Here is a 13826-nt window from a genome sequence, read left to right as displayed (position 1 = left end):
CCTGGGGGTGCCGGGGGGCTCCCGCTGGCTCCCAATAAAGGTCCTGGTGAGTCCAGGCTGGGTCTTCCTGTGCCAGGATGGGGACAGGGGCAATGGGGAGGTGAGTGGCACCCCGGTTGTGTGCAGCCCTGCTGTGTGCCCCTGGGCCATGTCCTGGTGTCCCCATGCCCGTGTCCAGGTCCCCGTGTGTGTCCTCAAGTGTCACTGTGCCCAGGCTGCGTCTGCGTGCTCGTGTCCCCGAGTGCCCCAGCCCCTGTCCCTGTGCCCACAGGCACCCCAGCCCATTGCTCCAGCCTCTGTCCCCGACACCGTGTCCTCAAGTGTACCTGGGGGCCGTGTTCCTGGGCTCGTGTCCCGGTGTGTGTGTCCCCAGGTGTCCCAGCATGTGTTCCGGGATCCTTGTCCCTCCCCACAGAGGGCCCTTACCTGCTGTGTCCCTGCTGTGTCGCCCCACGTCCTGGCTCCTGCAGGGACGGAGCCGCAGGGCCCTGCCAGCGGCCGCCCCCGTGCCTCGGTTTCCCTGTGCACCGAGCCCCCGCGGTGGGGTCCTCACCCCCACAGCCTCCCCACCCTGGGGCCGTCACCGCACACCCCAAGCTGCCGGGGGGAGGAGGTGTCACAGCAGGAAGAAGGGGCACGGGAAGCGGCAGCATCCTTGTCCTCGTCCCCTCCCGGCGCGGCCATCAGCCCAGGCGTGCCACGAGAAACACCTCTTATATTGCCCGCGATACAGCGCGGCGAGGCCCTTCCCGGGGGCGCTCGGGGGGTCCCCGTCCCCGCTGGCGTGTGTCCCCCCCCACCCCCCATCCCACCACCACGGGACCCCCCCGAAACGGACTCTATAATTATGGACACCGAACACCAAGAAGGAAGGAGAGGAGCCGGGGGCGAGCGGAGCGGGGAAGCGGAGGCGAGCGGCTGGGTGGGTGCGGGGGGGGGCGTTCGCTGGGACAGCGGCGGCCCCAAACACCCCCCCCCACCACCTTTTGGGGATGGCGCCGCATCCTCGGCGGGGTCGTGCTCAGCGTGCAGCGGTCCCGTTCCCCCCTGGCACGGCCCTGCCCTGGGGGCCGGGTCCTGGCTCTTCCACCACCGGCGTGACCGTCCTAGAGCGGAGAGCCCCCGGCCCGCGCCCCGCGGGCGTCCCCGGGGTTCAAACGTGCGTCTGCATCCGCCTCTGCAGGGGCCGGCTGGGGTCCGAATTTTGGGACGAGGACTGGGAATGGTGGGAGGAGGACGCGGAGGCTTTGCTGGCCTTGTCAAACTGCACGTAGCCGTCCTGCTTGCCGCTGCTGCTGATGCTGCTGTCGCACTGCGTGTCGAGGAAGGAGCTGCTGTCGCTCATGGAGCCGCGCTGGAACTCGCGCTCGCACAGCTCGATGGAGCTGCTGCCCATGCCCAGCACGAAGCGCTGGCTGTAGTCGTAGAGGCGGCTCTGCCCGCTCAGTGTGCTGTAGATGTTGGTGAAGGACATGCCCGTGGGCACCCGCTGCTTGCCGGCAGGGCGCAGGTCCGCCGGGCAGCCCGACAGCGAGATGGTGGGCGTCGAGTGGTGCTCCTTGAAGGTGTTCACGCTGTAGTAGCCGTTGGTGGGGTCCTGCAGGGGTGGCGTGGTGGTGTTGGTGGGGATCAAGGGCACCCCAAACTCCCTCCAGCTCTTTGGGGTAGGACGGGGATGCCCTCCACCACCCAGCCTGGCTGCAGCATCAGGGCATCCCCCTGTGCGGCCAATTCCCCCTTCTTCCCCCCCCATCCTGGTGCACACCTTGATTTTTTTTCTTGTCCCCAGAGAGTGCTGGGACCAGCAGATGGCACCGGGGGTACCGCAGCATCCCTCCTGGCAGGGGGATGGAGGTGACCCCGGGAGCCAAGGGGTGGCACATGGCAAGGGAAGGGCTGATCCTGCCCCGCGGCTGGCACAGGGCCACGCCGGCACCCGGGGGGACACGGAGGCACCTCTGTCTGCAGGGCTGCGGACGGAGGGTGGCCGCTGTCGAGGCCGCGTCCTGGGGCCTGGCTCACCTTCAGGTTCTGAAACTCCTTCTCCTCCTCCTTGAGCACCTCGAGCTGCTTCAGCACCGAGTCCTGCTGGAACTCCCCCCGGTCCATCTAGGAAAGGAGGCAACCGGGCGTGAGCACCCCTAGCCCCGCTCCCGGGGGTGACTCCAGGAAAGACTTGCCCAGGGCCACCCCAGCAGGGCAGCGTCAGCACCTCTGCACAGCTGATGCTCTGCTCACGAGTTGCTTTCTTCCCCTCCGGCCAGGACCAAAAAGGCTGAGCTGATGCAGAAGGTGAATTATTCACAACCGTTGTGGCTGTGAATTGCTGACTGTGACACCCCTGTCCAAAACAACCCCCAAAATGTCTTTATTTATTTATTTATTTATTTTCTCTTCCTTTCCCATCCTTTCCTCCTAACCTGAATTTGGCTGCTAGACAACAACTCAGAAAAAAAATAAAATCCCAGATGGGTTTTGGCATGTCCTTAATGCCATAATTAAGGTGAAAGCCTTGATTTTTTTTTTTTCCTTAAATTCTTGACTTTGGCTTCTCTCAAAAGATTTGAGTCCCGGAGGCTTTACCCGGCCTTGCTGGGACTGGTGCCGGCAGGGACCGGTCAGGAACCGACACCTTGGGGTTGATTTCTGCTCGCTGCTGCCCTCGGGATGGATGCTGCCGCCTGGGCGCACCGGCCTCACCAGGGCAGCCCGCTCCTCCCCGCATCATTACTTCTTCTTTTGAAGGCTGACCGCGATTGGGGGCAATGTACGCATTAATTAGAATACGACGTTAATTATCCGTACTTCAGGAAGGTGGGTCTGTGCAGACGCTGAATAATTATCGGCCAACCTCTCAGCTGCCTTTTAGCTCTGCCCGCACGGATCGCGCGGCTCTGGCTCGTAGAGGCGCCGAGCCCCGGCCCGCTCGCAGACCCAGGGCCGCACAGCCGGCCTGCCCGACTCCTCCGTGTGTGCCTGCTCTTTTTTTTTCCTCTCTTTTCCCTTTTTAAAATGGTAAGTGGTTGTGGAAATTCACCCTACAGCGTTTTCTGTTCATCTTCTGAAAGCCTTTGATATGGCTATTAAATGCAATAAATTGAAGTACCTGAGTTTTTCTGGGAAAAAAAAAAAAAAAAAAAAAAAAGGCAAGCTTGTAAGAGCCATTGATTTAGTAGGGTAAACACACGTGTCACCAAGCACGAAACTCAGGGCGGCTGAACCTGCAGCAGGAGGGGCCCCTAAATCCCTGCAGCCTGTAGGACGTCTGCAGGAGGCTGCACGTGGCCGTACAGACCGTGCCCAAAGGATTTCCCAGGTCCCCGCTGGAGAAACCCCTTCTCCTCCCACATTTTGCTAGGGTTTGGTGGTGACGGGGGGGCTGGAGCGGGGCAGGACAGCGCGCCCGCCAAGGCAAGGTCCCACTGCTGCCTTGCAACACCAAAGTCGAGTGGTGGCAGGGGTTTGCCGGGGTCTTCTAAGGCATTTCATGGTGCCTCTTGCCATGGTGACTTGGGGCGCCCGTGGAGCCCGTTGGGGACCTGCCCGTGCCCAGGGCTGGGGGTGCTGGGGGCCCCCCCCGGGGTGCGGGGCTGCAGTGAGCCCCTGCACCATCAGAGGGCACTGGGTCCCCGCGCAGCACGCGCAGCCGTTCATTTCTAATTCCCAAATTAAGCCATTCATTAACGTGACCTTTATTAAAGCCCGCGCCACGGCTTAGCTCAATGCAATCTCACGCTGTCAAGCGGGCAGCGGGGTGCTCGTTTGCGTTCCTTCCTCTCCTTTTGATCCCTGGGTAAACAGAGAGCTCGGGAGTGCCTGACCACGCTCATCCCCATCCCGACATCCGACGGGCACCGGCCAGGCCCGTGCTGCTCCGGGTCGGCCGGGAAATCAGCCAGAGACAGGCACGAGCCCTCGCCTTTCTCCATCCTCGGCTGGCAAAGCTCAAGCACGACCCTTTAACCCAGACCTGGGCAGGAACAGGCAGCTCCTTCCCAGCTCGCCCAAAGCGAGTGTCTTTTGCTGCATCTTTTTATTTTATTTTATTTTATTTTATTTTTTTTTCCCCGCTAAATGGCTTCTCTATCTTCTCCATCCCTCTGAGCACAAAGGGCATCTGCTGCGGAGTGGGCAGCGCTCGGAGTGCTGCGTGACTATCGAATGCCACCCGAGCTGCTGTACATAAATAGCTTGTTAATGAGGAGGCTCCTCAGTCAAACAGGTGGCTACACGTCAATACGCAGAGTGGGGACAAAAGTTAACTCCATCACCGCTATTAATAAGGATTATGAATGCACAGACAGCAGGGGAGGAGGAGGGTAAAGAAGAATGGCCAAAGCAGAGCAGGACACGGGGGCACCAGCTGGGTCCCCATTTCCAGTGGGTCCCATCCGTGCCCGGGGCAGGGCAGAGCTGGGCTTGAGTCCTTCCCAAGTGCCGACGAGGGCCCAGCCACCCTGTGCCACCTGCAGGCTTTGTCCGGTGCCCGGCTGCCCTCCTGACAAAGCCACCAATATGCTGCCGTCCTTCGGCCACCCTGCTGCCGTGCCGATGGCTGGTGACAACGCTGCGCGGCGCCTTGTTGGAGCTGAGTGCCTGCCAGCCCCTTCCTGCCAGTGCTGCTCGACTCAAGGGCATGGCCAGATCCCGGGGACAGCGTGCCAGCTCCTAACGCCGCCTGGCAGCACCGGGTGCCAGCAGCCTTCAGCATCCCAAGACCAGGGTGCTGCGCTTACCCTCTCCCCCTCCCCATGCCCAAGCCTCACCGGTCCCTCTGGACCCACGTGGCTGCGGGGTGCGATGCACGGCATCCGTAATCATTTCGTGCCTCAGTTTCCCTTGCTGCAAAAGACGCCCCACTGCAAAGCAACATACCAGGTTTGCTACGCTGGTTCCTACAGCCATCAAGGTGACTCCTCAAGGTCGTGCAAGGCAGAGAAATGATTCTTAAATATTAAAATCCCAGGCTGCTCCCTTTGCTGGCAAACCCGCCTCGCTCACCAGGCTGGGTGTGCTCCAGCACCGCGCTGCCTAATCCTCCGCATGCTGAAGCTCTCCCTCATTTAGCTCCGCAAAATGAAGCCGTTTTCATCTGGGATGGTGAATTCAACAGACCGGATATTAAATTCTTTGCTTTCATTACGGGAGACAATATGTTTTTAAAACGGGTCTCCCTGCGGAGCCCCCGGCTGGGTCCCAGCACAGAGGCAGGCGATGAACCCGTCCGTCCAGGCTGGCGCGAGCCCTGCCTTGGGGGGCACCCCACTCCTTGCTCTGGGTTTAATTATAATGTTTCCTGCTTGTTGGGTAATTGGATGACACTCAGGCTTACTTTGAAACTTGCACAGGTCAAACCCTAACGGAGGCAAGGGACGCTGCTTAACAGATTCCTGAGATGGCAACTTCGGCTGCTGCCGGTGGGGAAACAAGCAGAGGAATGAACAAACCCTGCTGGGATTTCTGAGCTGATCAGCCCGTCCCTGCCAGCCCGGTGCTGCTGGTGCTTCCCAGTGCTCTGTGGCGCTGGCCATGGGGTGCCTGAAGCATTTCTTGGGGAGAAAGGCAGAGGCACGATGCCCTGGCAGCTGGGCTGCGGGTAGAAATGAATCTTGCCCTTAAATTTCTGTTTTTTTTTTTTTTTTTCCTCTTCGACGTGGACCTGAGCTGACCTCCTGAGCCAAGGATGTGTGCGGTGGTGGCTGCAGGTGTGACCAAAGTGGGGATTTGTCCCATGGAGCAGGAGGATGGGGACACAAAGTAAGTGGAGCAAGGAGAAGGCCACCGGCCTGGTTCTGTTGTTTTCACCATTCTGCCTCCAAAGCGATGCCTGGGCCCACCTGGCTGCACCGGACCCCGCTTGATTTGGGATGCTCTTGTGTGTTGGTCCCTTTGGGCTCAGCTCTGTTATGAGTATCCCTGGCAGCAGGGACGTCCCATCCCGCACCTTCAGCCCCATTTCACAGGCGGGGAAACTGAGGCACAGCCCCTAGTCCGCCAGAAGTAGCAACCCCGTCTCCGAGCCCTGACAGCGGATGAGGCTGAACCGCATCGGAGCTGACGGTGCCTCGCTCCTCTGCCGCCCCCTCGGCGCGGCCAGGCAGCGGCGGAGCCGAACTGGTGTGCTGCCGCCGGGCACCGTGGCACGTCGGGGCTGAAAGGGACAAGAGACAAAGCTGCCGCTGCAGAAGGCGTGCTTTTTTTTTTTTTTTTTTTCTGGGATCACACGCGTTAACGGGAGCTCTTGCCCGAAGCTTCTGGTGGCTGCTTGCTTGCTGGCCTCTTTGGGCTGGCAGCCTTCCTCCGTCTGGGGGGGGGGGGACTGTGCTGAGACAACGTGAACATATGCAAATCAGACAGCATGACGTGTCTCCTAAGGTGTTAATGAATTTACAGATGCATGAATAATTATTTGTGAAAAGCACAGAGCACTGTGGAGGTCACAGATGGCTGCAGAATAACAAATGCAATAACGATTTTCAGGAAAAACTAGGGGGAAAAAAAAAGAAGAGTCGCTCTGCAGCCCCAAACACTTCAGCAGAGCAAAGCCCCATCCATGCCACAGCTGCACCTCCACTCCCGCAGGGTATGGGACTGGGGAAGGGGCTGATGTGGAGCTGCCTTTCGTTAACATCTGCATTAATGATCGCGCCGCGCCAGCGCCCGGTGTGCTAATGCAGTTCGCAGTTGATATTAAATTGCAAGGTGTTAGGAACATTGTTGAGGGCAAGGAGATAATTTCAGGTTCCACCGTGGGCAGGAAATATCCCGGTGAGCTCAGGAGATGCAAACGAAGGAGCAGCAGGGGCCACGGTGCTGGTGCAGGGAGGAGGGAGAGCAGGAGGGGATGGGGTGAGCAAGCAGGGCGCTGCAGCGCGTTGCCGCCGCTCCTGCCGGAGGGGTCTTGTCACCCACCGCTCGTTAGTGGGTGAGTTGTGCAACTTCATGTGCCGGTGACAAACGCGGAGCCCGGTCAGGAAGCTGCGCAGCACCTGGGCCGGGGCAGCTCACGGCCCGAGGAGGCTGCTCCCGGCAGCGAGCAGAGGGAGCAGGGCGAGCACCCGAGCAGGGAAGGGAATTTGGGGAGTGTTTGCTGGGGGTGCTCTTGCCGAGGGCAGACGAGGACAGGGAGGCTCCGGTCCATGCAGTGGAGGGGTTTCGATGTCTTCTCACCTCTGGGGATGTCCCGGTCAGTGCCAAACCCACACAGAAACTCAGCATCAGGCTCAGAGACTTTAGGCTGTCTCTTCCAGCCTGTTGGATGATGTTGCTCTGACAGGGCAACATCAGCTCATGTGAGCTTTCAGCTCATGTGTCTCCAGGAAAAGCCCCTGGTTTTGGCCATGAGAGTGGGGAAATCTCCTCCTCCCCGCAGTCCAGCAGCCAGACACACTCACTGCTACGCTCTGTCATTTTGTACCTCACCGTGCTCGATTTTGCCTGCCTTGGTTGCGCTCAGATAGCTCAAATACAGCATGTTGCAACCAAATCACCTCTCAGAAATCTTTCTGATGAGCTAAAACACATGAGCTCTCTAAACCTCTCCCTGTAAGGCATTTTTTCCTGCTATCAAATCAATGTTGTCATTTTTTTCTGCACCATTTCCATCCTGCCAGCATCCTTATTGAAACGTGCTCAGTGCCGTGCCGCGTTGCTCCGGTACCAACCTCATCAAGGGCACACGTGGATGCAGAATCGCCGTCTGGCTCTGGCAAATGAGCCAAGCAAGCGCTGCACCCTGCTCGCCCCCGCAGTGTCCTGCAGGCTCAGATCCTGTCCCTGGCCTCCCATCACCATCCTCATTCCCATTTACCGCTCGTCACTGGTAAGTGTCACTCATCTGTCTTCTCTGCTGAGGCTTCCAGCGTGTTGATGGAGCAGCAATTGGGCAAATTCGAGCATTTGAGCAGGATTTAAGCAAAGCTCAGCCCTTCCTTTGGAAGCTCCCCGACAGCGCTGTACAGATGGTGACACAGGGTCCCACGCAGAGGAAACTCCTTATTCCCCATCATCTCTGCAGCACGGTCCGAAACCAAAGCCCAGCCTGCTCTGCCCTTCTGCTGAGCAAAGCTGCTTGGCTGATCTAAAAAGAACCCCCCACAACTTTGCAGACCCCTTTCCTTCTTCCCTGCCTGGAAAGCAGAGATCCCACTTGCAGAGGTCACCTCTGCCTCTGCTGGTCCCTCCTGGGCAAAGCCCCTCTGAGGATGAAGCTCCCAGCACAGAAACCTCTGTGCTTGGCTGGCGGGCTCCATCTCCTCCTGCATCCTCGCTTGCTGTACATGTGCACTGCCCAGCAGGGCATAGCGATGCTTACAACTGCTGCCCCAAAATCCAGAGGGCAAAAAGAACCCAGCAGCCTAGAAAGCAGCCCCTGCTCTCTTCAGCCCTTTCTCCCTCTCACACCTGCTCTTTTCTCTGACCTTTTACAGCTTCCTGGCTTTCTTTGGCTCGGCTCTCCTCGTCATTTGTTCGGCTTGTATTTGTCACCTACGACATGACACCAGCAGGCAGCAGGTCGGCCTCGGATGTGGAGAACAGAGGTGCTGGCAGTGAGGGGAGCAGCCCTCTCACTGCCCGTGGGGATATGCCAGTCCTGGGCCGAAGCTGAACTCACCATGGGGATGAATTTCCTGCTCATCAGCACCCTCCCCTGCCACTTCCCCAGCGGCAAATCCACGCCACGCTGGGCTGGCCACACACCGCTGGGTTAGCAGTCTGCAAACCACTGTCTGCACGTGCTGCTTTTGCACTTATTAATATCTCAAACGTATCCAGGAGAGTGCCGTTCGTGCTGGCTAATTACTTTATTATTATCCTGTGTTCACCTACTGTGTGCCTGCTTGCAGTTTGCAGCACCTCCCCCCGCGCGAGGTGGCAAACTTGCTTTGCAATTAGCCCCACGGGCAGCTGGGCTGCTGCAATCAGCCTCAGCCCGTCCGTGCTCCTCATTAGCAAAGTTTCACCTGAGGAGCTTTTACTGCATGGTACCTCAAGAGGAAGGTTTTTGGATGAGCATCTTTGCCCAGAGAGGGGATTATGGCGCCGCACTGCGTGTGCCTGCGCTCGTTACCATCAAACCCGTTAATTGCTTGCGGGGAGGGGAAGGAAACCCTTACCATCAGCTGCTTGATCGTGGGGTGCTCCTCCGTCTCCCTGCCTGAGGCTGGCTCCTTGTGCACAATCTCCACGCGGATATCGTTCTTGGCAGAGACCACACCTTTCAGATCTGGGCAAAGAGGGAGACGGAGAGGGAGAGGGGTTAATGAACGCAGCCGTGCTCAGCACCCCCAGGGACCGGTCTCAGTGCACCCCTAACCCCAGCTCAGCGAGTGCATCCAAGACTGGGGAGAGCGATGCCGGACTACCACAGGGTGCAGGCGTGTGAAACTTTCCCCAGCAGGGAGCTCAGATTTCTAGTTTAACTCCCGTGGGAGCTTGGTTAGTCTCTGCTGGGCCGCATCGGGAGCCTGGGCTGCTCAAGCAGTCAGGGGATGTTTGTCCAGACTGATGGTCTACAGCTTGAGGAGCACACAAACCACTCCCGAGGGGCCCAACAGCTCTTCCCGTGCACTGGGAAGCCCCTGAGAAAAGCCTTGGGGAGCAGCCACCAAAGGGAAAGGCCAAGCAATTAACAAAGACGAGGCCAGGGCTCTGGGAGAGATGACAAAACCGCCCCCGGCCGCTGCACCAAGCAGCCTGTTTTCATGCACGGCAAGGCGAAGATAGAAAGTGTGTGGAGAGACTCTGGCTTCCCTGAAGGTGTCAGGCATGCTTTGAAGAAGTCATTTTAGAAAAATTAAACCAAAGACGGCGAGCAGCGGGAAAAGAAACGGCCGTGCGCATCTGAGATGAAAAGCAGAGATGGATGCAAATCCGAGCAGCAAGATGCCAGCAGCTCGCGGCTTTGACGCGGGCGCTCGGGCCCTGGGTGCCACGCTGGGCTCCTGCTGCACCACCCCTCCTGGCCCCACGGGGCCTTGGGGCTTTCGGATCCACCACGGCGTACGCGGCTGGCCCCTGCCTTGGGGCTCCATCCTTGGGCTCCATCTTCTCCCCTTGGCATCCCTCAGCCTCGGTGCCTGCAGCCCTGCTGCCACCCGCGGGCACCTCCAGGCTGCGGGGCTTTACTGGCAGGTCTTTATTGCTCTTTGTTGTCGCTCCTTATTTCTTTCTTTCTTTTGGCTGGGATGACATTCCTGGTACGGGAGCCTCCATATTTAATCACAAGGAAAAGCTAATTACTGTCTTGCACATCCTCCCCCAAGAGTGTTCCCCCTTAAATAACTCTGGGCTGTTATGCCACCGAAGATACAACAACAGATGTGCCATAAAGTCTTTTTTCCTTTCTTTTCCAGAAAACAAACGGCCCCCAGGCTCGGTCTGTCTGTGCTTGCTGCCGCTTTGCTCTCCCCAAAGCTGGGGTCGCCTCCCCCGTGCCACGGGCGGTGCAGGAGGTGCCTTCCCCGAGTCACTGCTGGGTCACCTTGTCCCCTCCGCGGGGAGCCACAGGCTGCGGGCTTTGTTTGCCGGCTGCTGCTTTAAACGATGCCACCGCGCTCCCGTATTTGTCCTGGGAGACAAATCTGCAGTCATCCAGGTAGGAAATGAGTCCCTTGCCCTGCATCAAAGCGCTCTGCTGGGCCCATCAGTCCTCAGCTGGTCTCTGTGATACTTCTGCAGGTGTCACGCCGCTAAGTCCTCACCTCCCCTTCCCGGCACGTGGCCAGAGCTCCCCACGGGTACCGGCCGCAGCGTCGCGTGCGCGATCCCCCCAGTGCAAACACTCCGGCAGCATCTGCAAAAATTGCACACCCCAGCAAGTCCTGCCCTGCCCGCTGAGGGGGGTGCAGGATGAGTCCCTCCAGGGCTGGCCGGGGAGGTGGGAGCTGGGCAGCCCAGCACCCCCTGCTGAAGACCTCCCCGGGGGGAGCTGCACTGGAACCACGGTGGAGGAAAGGGGCTCGGAGCACTGCCACGCCACCACGTCCCCGGTTCCCTCTTCCCCATGTTCATGCTCCCATCACTGGGGAGGAAAATGCCTTCTATTCCTGATTCAGCCTGGGAATCTCCCAGGGCCATTTTCAAACAAGCTCATGGAAGGACGAGCGCCGCTTTGTCCCCCAAAGCCCTTCCCTTCCTCTGCGTGCATCCAGCCTGTGAGTGACCGCTGCCTGAAACCGCCGGCGATGGCTCCCAGAGCTGGCATGTGCACCACGTCTCTGATCTGTTGTCATGGCATTCGCGTTACGCCGTGTGTCCTGCAAAGGGCCCCGCACCATCTGGTTACGGCCAAAAAGGGGGATATAATGAACCGCATGCTCTGAGCACCGCAGGGTGCGCGTGTCCGCACCGCGGGGAGAGCACGGCCGATTGCAGCCGAGCACTGACGTGGTAACACGGCTTGGCCTCCTCTTCCAGGCACTCGAATTGCCCATCATTGTTGAATGAGCTCAGCAAAACTGAATTGGCAAGGTCCTAGCATCACTGCTGCCCGTCAGCAACCCTTCCCAAAAAAAGCAAGATTAATGACGGGCCTGGTTTTAATTTGTTAATACTTGCACAAGTTGCTAATGCAGTCTGCAAGAGCTCAAAACGTGGGGAATTGAACAGGGATAGGCATCGTTACTGCTCTTAAAATTAAACACATCTCTGCTGCGGGAGGCTGTGCATTTGTACCCAAACCCAGGAGGAGCCAAGGCTCTTTGATTGCTTTGCAAATGACGGGGAGAAAGAGAAGGGGAAAGCAAGGGAAGAAAACCCACTCTGTTTCCTGCATGCGTCTCCCAGGCTGGGAGCATCGTCCAGCACCGCGCGCTCTGTCCCGCTGCCCGAGATGCTCCGGATGCTCGCACTGCTCTCCCTCATGGTTCCAGGCCTTTTCAGTTAGCCAACAATTGTCCTTTAATTTCCTGGTTTCTTTTTAATGAGGCAACATGATGCCGCTCTGCTTACCTCTCCTTCCCTCTGCCTGTGTCTCTAACGTCCCTTTAACTTGGACTCCCACCGCAGCCGGGCGTCGAATACCGCGTGTCCCATGCAACACCCCTCAGCTGCCCGTAATTCCCCACCCAGAAATACACACTTTATGTCAGCAAATACACTTGAAATAGAAGCAGAACGAAGAAGGTGCAGCCCGAGGAGGCTTTTCAGCAGTGGCCTGGCACACCGGGGCGCAGGGAACTTCTCCCTCCTGGACAGCTGATGGCTCTGGGCTGCTCAGAGCGGGTCTGGCACCAGCCCTTTGCCTCCAGTGGGTGGGATTTGCGTTCGCCTCGCACTTACTTCGCTGAGAGCGGGCACAGCAGAAGGCGACGATGGTGGCCATCAGCACCAGGAATGCCACGCCGGCCCCCACGGCCACTCCGATGATCACCGCCATCGGCACCGACTCTGCAAGAGGAAGGAGAGGGCGGCTGATGCCGTGCCGAAGGCAGCGGGGCGGTTCTCCCCCTCTGGCGAGCCCCCCCCCCGGATATTGGCAAGTGGCTCAGTGGTGAACCTGGGGGAGGGTTTTGGGTCCTTCCCCGCTCCCCCCGCAGCTCTGCATCCCTTGTCCCTGCGTGGCACCGTCTGGGGAAAGGGACCGAGCCTGGCTCGCTCCCCCAGCCCCAGCTTGCTGCTGCTGGCAATGGGATGGGGAGGCGAGACCCGGTGCCGCCGCGCTCCCTTGGTCCAGGGAGCAAAGCTCGTAGCTCTGCCACTGCCGTGTGCTGCAGCTCGGGCAGGCTCTGACCTCTCTGTGCCTCAGTTTCCCCTGGGTGGAGGGAAGAGGAGGGAGCCAGAAGAGCTAATTGCATTCAGTAGTGCCACATGGCTCAATGAATGAACAGCTATCTCTAAAGGGCTGTGGATGGAAAGTGCAAAAGAAGCCAGCCTGTTAATATTATTGAGAAAGAGAAATGGCATCAGAGCCGGCTGGGAGAGAGGTTACAGAGCAGGGCTGGTGAAATACAGGGGGATGGAGACCAGGCACCGTGCCCGCCTGCCAGAGGTGACAGCTCAGCTCTGCGGAGCAGTGCTGGAAGGTGCTGGCCGTAAAGTGTCTGGGGATGGATTAACCCAAGCGCCATCCGTCACGGCCTCTGCCTGCTTCGCATCCCAGCCTCTTGCCTCCTCCCTCGGCTTAGCAAGTTTGGGAGGGAAGGAGGGAGGGAAGGCAGCCCACAGGGGGTGGGCAGGGCCTCCCACCCCACAGCCTGGGGGCAGGGGTTGCTGCTTGCCGCCTCCCGCCTGCGGCAACTTCACCGCTGGGCTCCCAGCAGGGATTTCAGGTGCAGCCCAGCCAGCAAAGCGGATTTATTTGCACGGATCCAGGCTCGTGAGGTGTGCAGGGAGGGGAGGTATGAACTCACACCGATGGCCGGAGGGTCGGGTGCTCAGCCCACGAGCTGTGCTCCCTCCCTGCTCGGTGCCGCCAGGCGCTCTTCCTGCTCTCGGGGTGGCTGCCAGCACCGGCACCAGGTACCGCAGATTGCCTTCACCACCTGCCTCACTCAGAGACCTCCCCGAAAGCAGCAGATGCCTACAGGGCCCCTTTTCCTGTTATTTCTAAGCACCCCTTGGCCTCTTGTGAACCTGCTACTGCCCCAAAAGGGGGAACCCTTTCCATCGCAGCCGGGTGAGCCCGCAGGAGCCATAACCTACCTAGTGCGGGGCTAAATCTGTGCCCTGAATCACACCTAAGGTGGCACACATGGTGCCTGGCAAAGCAAAGGCTTTCATCCACCCGCTGCCCTCGATCAGGGTGAGACCAGAGCATCCTCCCTGCTTTGGGGAGCTTTGGAGGCAGGAGAGGGGTCAGGAAGCACAGCGTGTCCTGCTCTGAG

At 59.1% G+C, this 13826-nt stretch overlaps 1 protein-coding gene across 7 annotated transcripts in view; it reads right to left on the bottom strand.

Annotated features, from left to right (window-relative positions):
• Positions 1-695: 695 nt before the first annotated feature.
• KIRREL3 (kirre like nephrin family adhesion molecule 3) overlaps positions 696-13826 on the bottom strand; it is a 316820-nt gene continuing 303689 nt past the window's right edge. For 3 of the 7 annotated variants that reach the window (XM_080567528.1, XM_080567527.1, XM_080567526.1), the window contains 4 exons: positions 12283-12390; positions 9117-9226; positions 2023-2109; positions 696-1597 (listed from right to left, as the gene is read on the bottom strand). In XM_080567528.1, coding sequence (XP_080423654.1) covers positions 1154-1597; positions 2023-2109; positions 9117-9226; positions 12283-12390 — 749 coding nt within the window. In that variant the 3' untranslated portion in view covers positions 696-1153. Of the gene's footprint in view, positions 1598-2022; positions 2110-2638; positions 3117-3150; positions 3790-7151; positions 7173-7192; positions 8081-9116; positions 9227-12282; positions 12391-13826 lie in introns of those variants that run through there. The other 4 variants (XM_080567531.1, XM_080567530.1, XM_080567532.1 and 1 more) reach the window with 4 other exon arrangements.

This window comes from Anser brachyrhynchus, assembly GCF_964034855.1.
Source record: "Anser brachyrhynchus genome assembly, chromosome: 25".
NCBI classification, from domain to species: Eukaryota; Metazoa; Chordata; class Aves; order Anseriformes; family Anatidae; genus Anser; species Anser brachyrhynchus.
The sequence above is the reverse complement of the archived record's forward strand: the minus strand, read 5'-3'. Positions and strand labels throughout refer to the sequence as shown.